Source organism: Gracilinanus agilis, chromosome 4, assembly GCF_016433145.1.
Source record: "Gracilinanus agilis isolate LMUSP501 chromosome 4, AgileGrace, whole genome shotgun sequence".
Taxonomy (NCBI): domain Eukaryota; kingdom Metazoa; phylum Chordata; class Mammalia; order Didelphimorphia; family Didelphidae; genus Gracilinanus; species Gracilinanus agilis.
Window position 1 is genome coordinate 137958172 of NC_058133.1, and position 10622 is coordinate 137968793.

General features: G+C 38.8%; 1 protein-coding gene across 1 annotated transcript in view; it reads left to right on the forward strand.

The window, feature by feature from the left end:
* Positions 1–10622, forward strand: part of LOC123246013 (kinesin-like protein KIF28P) — a 58323-nt gene that overhangs the window by 21079 nt on the left and 26622 nt on the right. Inside the window, exons 6-9 of the mRNA XM_044674976.1 lie at positions 300–454; positions 3486–3597; positions 5735–5802; positions 9271–9413. Of these exons, the coding sequence (XP_044530911.1) occupies positions 300–454; positions 3486–3597; positions 5735–5802; positions 9271–9413 (478 nt within the window). The remainder of the gene's footprint in view (positions 1–299; positions 455–3485; positions 3598–5734; positions 5803–9270; positions 9414–10622) is intronic.

The window sequence follows — 10622 nt, forward strand, 5'->3', positions numbered from 1 at the left end:
TTAGAGAGGTTAATCAGTCTCAAACCCCAGTATTTTTTTTTCATTAAATATTGTGGAAGTTGTGGAATGTCAATTCCAGGGTGGAAAACATGTGTCTCCTTGTTTTGTTTTTCAGTTTTCATTTTTAATGATTAATCAAGTATTTTCACACACGCTGACAATTTCCTTTTCTTCTTTCAGATCCTAGATTCACTTGGAAACAATATTTTTCATGATCTGTTTTTGTGGAAAGTTTGATCAACTTAATGTATGATCTTCTACAATTTTTAAGTAATGTGATGGCTTCATTTTTTAAATAGGTTTTTCTCGATGGAGACCTCACCAAGCAGTCTATTATTAATTTGGTGGACTTAGCAGGTAGTGAAAGGCAAAAATCCTCTGGATCCGAAGGAGACAGATTGAGAGAAGGGTCACGTGTTAACTTAAGTTTAACCACCCTGGGCAATGTAATCAGGTAATGTAATTTTCTTCTTGGAAGCATCTTTCTGACATTTTCAAAAACAAAGTTTTAGATGATATTCAAGATGGCTTTTAAAGACATTTGAAAATCCATTTATTTTGAACATTGGAATTAGGTATTATAAACAATATGAACTGATTATGCAAAATAAATAAATTAAACCTACTGTTTTAGGAAAAAAAACTTAAAGTTGACTTTCAGAGTTAATATATGTGGTACATGTCTATGTTGGGGATACAAATAAAGGCAAAAACACCATTCCTGCCTTCAGGGAATTCACATTCTAATGAGAGAGACAATATGAAAATACCTAGAGATATACAAGACTTATACAGAGTAGATCTCAAAGGAAAGTGAGATGATAAGGATGAGAATAGAGAAATGCATCCTACAGAAGATGAAATTTGAGCTGAATCTTGGGGGGATCCAGGGAACTGTGTAAATGGAGATTTTGAACCCTCCCATAAGTCCCTTAGTATTTCCCAAAATTCTCTTTAATCTCTCCTGCGCCTCCATGTTTGCATGGTCAAGTTATTGTTTTATAAGTTCTGTAGCTCCTCCCTCTTCCTCTTTTGCTCTTGGGAGTGGGCTGGTTAGTACCTTTTTATGTTAGTTTATTATTAATAAGACTTTATAAAAATATATTTAGTTATTGAATATTAATTTTAAAAATCCATAGGAGCCAACAAGGCACTCTTGATATGGAGAGATCATTTGAGCCATTCTTATGTGTTAAATGTTGGCATTAGCAATGTTGGCAACAGATGATGTGAAGCTTTTGCTCCTCAATTTTCATTTTGTATAATGTCCATTCTATTAATCAGTCATTTTTATATATACAATGACAATCGATATATGCTGTCAGTTTAAAGTAGGACTATGATAGGAATTTTAATTTAATGGATCTTTAAGATTTTAAAAATTAATAGAATTTAAAAAATAATTTAGAAATTATGAAGTACATAAAAACGTAGGGAGGTGGCATTTACCCTTTCTCATTTTCACCAGTGTCCCTGGCTGATTCAGTTGTCAGTCAGCATAAGACCCTCCAGCAATCGTTTTCTTGGGTTTTTAGATTGTGGTCATCCAGCCAATGGCAGACAATCCAGGAATACTCTGTTTATTCTAGTCTCCCATGTTTCAACACAAGATGGCAGGTTGCAGTGGCAGAATGCAAAGTATATGCTCATGCTTCAAAAATGCTAGTGATCTTGGGCAATGGATGCCTCAAGCTCCTCCTTAGTGTTTCTCTTCCCACTTCCTGGGTAACTTAGGGTCAAGCTAACTGAAAATACCCCCGTGTAATTCTGGCCCTGATTCAGAGAGGCCAGATGGATCCCTGGAACTCCTCAAAGGGATTTGACCAACAGTTTCTAACTTTCCCCTAGCCCTTCTGTAGTCTAGGTTGGCTATTTCTTCTGCCTTTTGGACATTTAAAAGCTTCAGGAAGAATGTAAAAAGAAATCACAAAATATTCCAGATGGAAAAAAATATATGGCAGGAATCTTTGAAAATATCCAGGCTAGCCCCCTCATTTTACAGAGGGAAACTGAGCTCTAGATTTGCCCAGAGTTGTGCAGTGAGTCAGAACTCAAACCAAGACTTCCTGAGTCCTAATCCAAAATGGTACCATGAATACCATGGCTTAGTATGGGAGGATTTTTTTCTTGGCTCATTTGTGTCAATCGTTTGGGTAACTGTTCACTTTACTTGAGGAGAGATGGTATAGGGATACAAGGCCCCCTGGACACCCCAAGTATCTAGAGCAGTGATTCCCAAAGTGGGTGCCACTGCCCCCTGGTGGGTGCTGCAGTGCTATCCAGAGAGGCGGTGATGGCCACAGGTGCATTTATCTTTTCTATTAATTGCTATTAAAATTTTTTAAAAATTAAATTCTAGGGGACTAAGTAATAATTTTTCTGGAAAGAAGGCAGTAAGCCAAAAAAGTTTGGGAACCACTGCTGTAGAGGAATCCTAGGTCAAAGAGTATATGAGAAATTTCCCAATCTTTTTTTTTTTTTTAAACCTTTACCTTCCATCTTGGAGTCAATACTGTGTATTGGCTCCAAGGCAGAAGAGTGGTAAAGGCTAAGCAGTGGGGGTCAAGTGACTTGCCCAGGGTCACACAGCAATTTCCCAATCTTGCACTCCTGTAGTGATGGCTAAAAGATGCAACTAAAGGGATGATTAAAGGAGTCTCTGAGAGATATATATTGAGGCGTGTCTCCCCCAGCCTTCTGATGAACACAGATATGTACCTTCCGTTTGCACATCAAACATCAATACATTCTCTGAGATATGCAGCTTACCCTCCTTTGTGATCAAGATGCTTGTGCTTCTCTCCCAGATTCCAGGGCATCCCACATGGGAATGTCACCCAATCCTCCTTGTTTGTCCCCCTCCCCACCATCCATTCCCAGTCGTGTCGTCTCTGTCCCTTTAAGGTATAAAAATTCTGGACCCCCTCTTCTCAGGGAGGCAGACTTTACCAGCACCTGCCACCTGCCTCCCAGCCACTCACTCAATAAAATTCCTCTATTTTTAAATATTCTTTGGAGCTTGGTCATTCTTTGAGAGAGAACCTTCCAGAGCCAGACAGCATCAATCTCTCCCACAACAGACACACACACACACAGGTTGTCATATGAATGAATTTATCTTCTGGATTCAGGATGATGATGTAAATATTGTTCCCTCCATGACGGGAACACAGTGATGTATTATTTTTTAATGGATTTTTGAACCCCTTTAGTTTTTACATAATCCTACGTATCTTCTTCACTCTTCCCAGGGAAGTTTCCCTCATAAAAAAAGGTGTTTGTTTTTTGTTTTTTGTTTTTTGTTTTTTTTTTAGGGGAAGAAAAAAAATTCAGCAAAACCAATCAGTTCATCAAAAGAATCTGATGACAGCAATACATCCTTCTCAGCTTTTTCTCCTCAGATTAGATGGCAGTTATATTTTCCCTTGTCATGCCACAAAGAGATTTATTTTGCTTTCTCCTGTTGTATATTCTTTTTATTGTAGTGCTCTTGCAGATGTTGCCATGGGGAAGAGAGTTCTGCACATTCCCTACAGAGACTCTGTTCTGACCAGACTCCTCCAGTCAGCCTTGGGTGGGAACAGTAAGACCATTATGGTAAAATAATGTATTTTATTGGACGACTTTATATCATACTACCCTTTGTCACATTGGTAAACAACAGGCTCTAATAGCAAAGGCACTTTAATTCTAGAATAAACAATTTCACTTAGTCTCACTCGAAGGGTCATTTCTCCTTATCCATTATCTGGATGTCTTAATGGACCATTAACAGGAGACCAGATGCAGACGCTAAAGACTGGGTGAAATGGGCTGTCCCAGCACGTACTTGGCACAACTATCCATTTGCCAAATGCCCACCATTATCCATTTGTGGATGCCCTTGAGATGCTTCTAAACTAGCACACTTGTAAAAATTATCCGATCCCACAATTGTTCAGCTCTTCTCATGTATGAGGCGTTGCACTCATGGCTGGGAATGAAAAAAACAAAACTAAAACAATCATTCCCCTCAAGAGGCTTATATTCTATTCTATAAAAAAGAGAGAGCCCCTGTTCTCACATAATTTGCCACCAGAGCCATAAAAAGAGAAGGGAGTTGAGATGGGTGTTTCTTCATTGGATCTCCTACCAAAATGCAGGTGGTACTCACCTATCGATGTGGCCAGGAGAGAATGGTAGGGCACTGAGACTAACGATTTATTCTCCCCCCACCCCCCATGCCAAGATTTTTTTTAAAAAGCATATTGATTTTTTATCATCTCATCTGACTTGAATGATTTTCACTCTAAGACTGAAACTTTTATTCATTTTAAAGTTCTCTTATTTCTTAGGCAATTTTAAAATGGCTTTAAATCAATGTTGTCACACATGTTCTAAAATAATATAATGACAGTTCATTCCATTGAAGCTTTTCAAAATCCAATTGCATGACAAAATATAGACAAAAGGAATTTAGTTTAAAGGTAGTTCTCTTTGTCTAGAAATTTCCTGGTCTAAAGTGTTCTGCTTTGCTCCGTTGTCTCTTGAGTTCTGTTCCATTACTACTGACTGTGCAGTCTTGGCCGAGAATTTTTTTTTTTCCTCCTCAGTTTTCCTTAGATTTTAAATGGTAGCTTGTCTAAACTCCTACTCTGTGGGTCCATCCAAAGCTATCACAGTGCAGAGGCGGTAGCCCTGGGATCTAGAAGAATACACTTCCCACTGGATTATCTCCAATTTATCTTGTATGTCTCTTGTTTGTACATGGTTGATTTTATGTTTTCTTCCTTTAAGTGCAGAGACTTTTCTGTCTTTCTTTGTATCCTCTTAGCACAAAGCCCGACACACAGAAGGTGAAAAATGCTTGGTGACTGGCTGACTGAAATACTGCTCCTAGCTGGCATTTGTATTGCACTTCAGCTTTTGCAAAGTGCTTTACAAATATTCTTTCATTTGATCCTTGCAACAACCCTGTGTTGTTCCCATTTTATGAATGAGGAAGCTGAGGTCGATAGAAATTCAATGATCTTCCCAGAGTCACCCAGTCATAAAGTGTCTGAGGCTGGAACTGAATTCTGGTCTCCCTGACTCCAGGTTCAGTGTCTGTATCCCTGAGCCACTTAGCTACTTGTTAAATGACTGATTCTGTGATGGAAGTAAGTCATAATTAGGTAGAATATGGCAACTGTTTCCAACCCAGTGGAAATAGACTATATGAATTTTAGTAATGCAACCACTTCAGGGTATTCCTTATTTTCATTAATCCAGAGTTGGCCACAGAATTTGAAAACAGGTCCCCTAAGTCCAAATCTTGTCCTCTTTCTACAATATCCTATTACCTCTCAGTCTCTAAAACTTTTATATTGAGATCCTTTTCAATTTGCAGTTCCTGGCACAAGGACCCTTTTTTTTTTCCTTTAAAAATTTTTTCTTTTTAGAATTAAACCCCTAAAGAACATGAATCATGCAACCATAGAAAAATATTCTAAATTAATTAATTTAAAAAATGAAATTAAATTAAACTCTTGCCTTTTATCTTAGAATCAATACTAAGTATTGGTTTAAAAGGCAGAAGAGTGGTAAAGGCTGGGTACTTGGGGTTAACAGCAAGGATGTGTCTGAGGCCAGATTTGAATCCAGATCTTCCCAACGCCAGACCTGGCAATCTATATATTATGCTGCCTAGTTGCCCCACAAAGACTTTTTATAAAACCAGTAAATGGAATTAAAATTTTGGTGACTATCTTTACAGATTGCTGCTATTAGTCCTGCTGACATCTGTTATGAAGAAACTTTGTCAACTTTAAGATACGCTGAAAGGTAATTTCATGAACATTTAATCTTATGAACTTTTATCGGTTCCAGATTTTTAAAATCAAACAAGTTCACGCCATATCACAACTCTCAAGTTAACTTATTTTTTTAAAGGGAAAAGGCAGGGTTTCAAGGGGAGAGGAAGAAGTAGAGATGAAAAAAAAAACTGGGATAGAGGGAAATCTAAGCCTGTTCATTTAATCTTTAATTATAGGTCTCTATTTGGGTTTAATTAGTCTTTAATTATGGGTCTCTATTTGGGTTTAATTAATATTTAATTGTAGATCTCTATGAGGATCTCTATTTGGGAAGAGAAACATCGACCAACTTCTATAGCAGTGGTTGGATAGATTGCCAAAACTATGTGATGAGAAACAACTGATGCAGATATTGGCTGCCTTTCAGCAATACAGTATTAGTACTCTTTCCCCGAAATGCTAGGAAATGGTAGTGGTGGGATGGAGAATTGTCACTGAGTTTTACCAAGAGTAAGAAGCATCGGCCATTCTGAGAGGGGGTCGGAAAGAGCTGTCTGCCATCTTTGCTACATGGGTGATAAATGGTTAAACCAAGAACTTGTTAATAATCTACTGATGAAGACCTGGGTTCAAATTTGGCCGAAGACACTTCTTAGCTGTGTGACCCTCAGCAAGTCACTCAACTCCAATTGCCTAGCCCTTGCCACTTTTCTGTCTTAGAATGGATATAATAATAATGTACTAATCTACCAAATATTTTACTCCCAAGTACCATGACAGGTTATTGCTACCTCCATTAAACACGTGTAATGCAAAACAGTAAAGAATTCTTTTATAGTATGTTGTTGCATGCTATAATAAGTAAATGTATAAAACTAAGGAACTATTGACAAGCCAGATACTTTATGTAGGAAGGCAGAACCCTGAACTTGGAATCAGAAAACCTGGATTCAAGTTCTGTTTCCTAGGAAGTGACTTTGGATAAGATAGCTCATCGCTTTTAAGCCTCAATTTCCTCATCTGTAAAATAGGGATAATAATGCTTATGTTGCCAGTTTCACAGCGCTATTATTAAGCATCAGATGCAAAGCCCCAAAAGGCTTCAGAAATTTAACATTGTTTTGTCACTTATACTTCAGAACAACAGTGTGTTAGCGTGTCCCTATCTATAGTTATCTCATTTTACATCTTCCCAGGACTTGAAGAACAGACCCTTTTTTTTTTTTTTTTTTTTTTTTTTTTTTGGCACATGGAGAGAGATTAAGTTGACTGATTCCCACCCAAAACCCACCACCCCCAGACTCTAATTTCCAGGATTCTTTCTTACCAGTTAGAATCCATGAAAATAAATCTATTTGAAAGGAGAAACCTGGTATTAGCAGCATGAGGCTCTTATTAAAATGTATTCAGGAAGGGGCAGCTGGGTAGCTCAGTGGATTGAGAGCCAGGCCTAGAGACGGGAGGTCCTAGGTTCAAATCTGGCCTCAGACACTTCCCAGCTGTGTGACCCTGGGCAAGTCACTTGACCCCATTGCCTACCCTTACCACTCTTTTGCCTTGGAGCCAATGTAACAGTATTGACTCCAAGACAAAAGGTAAGGGTTTAAAAAAATTTTTTTAAATAAAATAAAATATATTCAGGGGTCTTCTACCAAGTAACCTAGAGCACATTCTGAAAACATAGCTCCTTGTCCTCTTAACTGAAAATGTTGGATACAAGTAGAAAATACAGTCACCTTTCACCTGTAAGATTAAAAATTAATATCCAAATACTCCAAGTATTATATTTAATAAGATTTGTTAATATTAACTTGAAGTAAAATGAAATAAGAAAGCTAGAGTAAATAGGGAGCTAACCCAGCTGTGGTCTCAAGAGAAGAGAGAGACCAGGGTGAGGTTACACACAACTATACACAAAATGTGAACATGCAATGTGGTGGAGAGGGGAAAGGAATTCTAGGGAATATAGTCCAAAGGTACAAATTTTCTATTTATACATACCACAAGCCCATCATTCATGTGTTACTTTTTCTTTTCTTAAAGAAACAAAACCCAGGGGGCAGCTGGGTAGCTCAGTGGATTGAGAGCCAGACCTAGAGACAGGAGGTCCCAGGTTCAAATCTGGCCTCCGACACTTCCGAGCTGTGTGACCCTGGGCAAGTCACTTGACCCCCATTGCCTAGCCCTTACAGCTCTTCTGCCTTGGAACCAATACACAGTATTGACTCCAAGATGGAAGGTAAGGGTTAAAAGAAAAAAACAACAATAACAAAAAACTCTTACCTTCTATCTTAGAATAAATCCCAAATAAGTTTCTTTTTTTTTTTTAATTAAATTTAAAAAAATATTTTCCCACATTTTCATAATACATTTTCTTTCCCTCCCCCCTCCTGGAGCCAATAAGCAATTCCACTGAGTTATACAATCTATTTCCATATTATTCATTTTTGCAATAGAACAATCTTAGTAAGTTTCTAAAACAGACATGCCACAAGGGATAGGCAGTTGGAGTTAAGTGGCTTCATCAGGCTCACACAGCTAAGAAAAATCTAAGGTCAGATTTAAAACCAGGTCTTCCCCACTCCAGGCCTGGTGCTCCCTCACTGCCCTATTTGTTACTCTTTCTAAAGTCATACCTCTTAGAACATCATACAGCTCTGCCCTATTTACTATTTCCTTAAGAGACACCATTGAAATTAATCCAATATCTTAACTTTCAGAATGAAAGGTGACATCCTGTCCTCAGTACACTGCACAGTATTGATATTTTCTTTCTTTTTAAAATTTTCTTTTAAGAAACAGAAAAAAATCTAGAGCTGCAAGAGATCTTAAGCCCATCTAATACAATTCTCCCTCATTTTCTAGATGAGAAAACTAACATCCAAGGAAGTTAAATGACTTGCCCTAGAATCACAGAGGTAGTAAGCATGTAGAAGTAGAATTTGAATCCAGGTCCTCCAACATCAGAGCCAGTACTCTGTGGAAACACTAACCTCCTCGTGTCTTTGGTTTAACCCTACTATCCTCAGAATATCATGAAAATAAATGTTCATTTGCCAGCCCTTCCTGTCACCTGGAAACCACATCTTAGAATATTTCAGAAACTCCTACTTACCACAAGATAGTTTGTGGCTGGAACTAAGAACTATTTTTTCAATAAAATAATTTGATAAAACCTTAAAAATGATCAGGGTCAGATCCAACTGACCAGGCTAAGGCAGCAGCTCACTCATTTTCCATGGAACCCTGAGCTCATTAATTGCTAGAGGGTGGAATTTATTTTAAACAGTGTTAAGAAGTTGAGATTATAGACTATTGGGTCACATAGGGGAGAGAAGAGGGATCAGTTGGAGTTTGGCTAGACATTGGGTCTGTTTCTAGCTACTGCTTGGAATCGTTATTAAATGCTATTGTAAAAGGATGGGCTGTCTGAATGTGAGGTTTTTTGTTTTCTTTTCTTTTCTTTTTTTTTTTTTTTGGCCTCTACTTGAAAAAGAACTAAAAAGATTAAAAACAAAGCGGTGATAAATACGAGCCCCACTGAGAAGCTGATAAAACAACTAAAGGCGGAGAACAACAGACTCTTGTCCAGGCTTGCAGGATTGGGAAATTCAGGGAAAAGAGTAGCAGATAAAACAAGTAGGTGTCATCAGCTCAAACCGGGGGTCTCTGTCGCATGGACTGAGGGAAACGTTGGGAGAATGGTGGCAGGGGGAGGGAACCTGCCTAGCAAAGTCCTGTTGGACCATCTAAGCAGAAAGTGGGTCTGAGAGCTTAGCCCAATGGAGCCAAAGCAGCAGGGACCCAAGTTAGATGGGCAGACCAACTGCCTGCCTTTGGACGGGAGCCAACAAACCTTTCCTAGGTCACCAACCTAATTGCTGCCCCATAGAGGGCTGGGTAGGAGCTGGGCATGACTTTGGGGGGGGGGGAATGGCTGGCTCATAGTGGGGGCTGATTTATCTTTCCTCCGCCTGTTTCCCCGCACTGAGGATGGGATACTCTGTTTCAGAATGGGCTCAGGTACTGAACTAAAGATGCTGGAGTAGATCTCAATGAGAGTCTTCCATTATTACTCAAAGACGCAGCTCCTGGGATCTGCACAGGTTACTCTGATGAAGGCAATAACCCTTCTCTGCTCCCTCTCTCTCTATCCTCCTTAACATACCTCAGGATGCCCTGCTTACCTTCTCCAACAGGCAGCTTGCTTGTGCTCATTTTGCCTCACCCGCAGGGAGAAATAAGCAGAACCAGGAGAACACGGTACACAGTAACAGCAATATTGTGGGATGATCAAATGGGATAGACTGAGCTACTGTCAGCAATACAAAGATCCAGGACAATTCAGAGGGACTTATGACAAAGAATGCTGCCCACCTCCAGAGAAAGAACTACTGGAGTCAATACCAATCATTTTTTAGTTGTTTATTTGGATTTTGGTTTTATAAGACTACTCAGAGAAATGAACTCTATGGAAAGATGTTTTACATGATAATACAGGTATAACCCAGCACCAGGAGAAGGAAGAGGAAGGAAGGGAGGGAGGAAGATAGGGTAGATCATACAATTTAGGAAAACTTGGGTGGAAAATCAATATTACATGTAATTGGCAAAAAATAAAATTTTTTAAATTTATTTTTAAATATTTTTCCATGGTCCCTTCCTTCCTTTCTTTTTTCTTTCTTCCTTTCTTTCCTTCTTTCTTCCTTCCTTTCTTTTTTCCTTCCTTCCCTCCTTCCTTCCCTCCCTCCTTCTTTCCTTCCCTCCTTCTTTCCTTCCCTACCTCCCTCCTTCCTTTCTTCTGTTCTTCCTTCTTTCCTCTCTCCCTCTCTCTATTTTTTCTCTTCT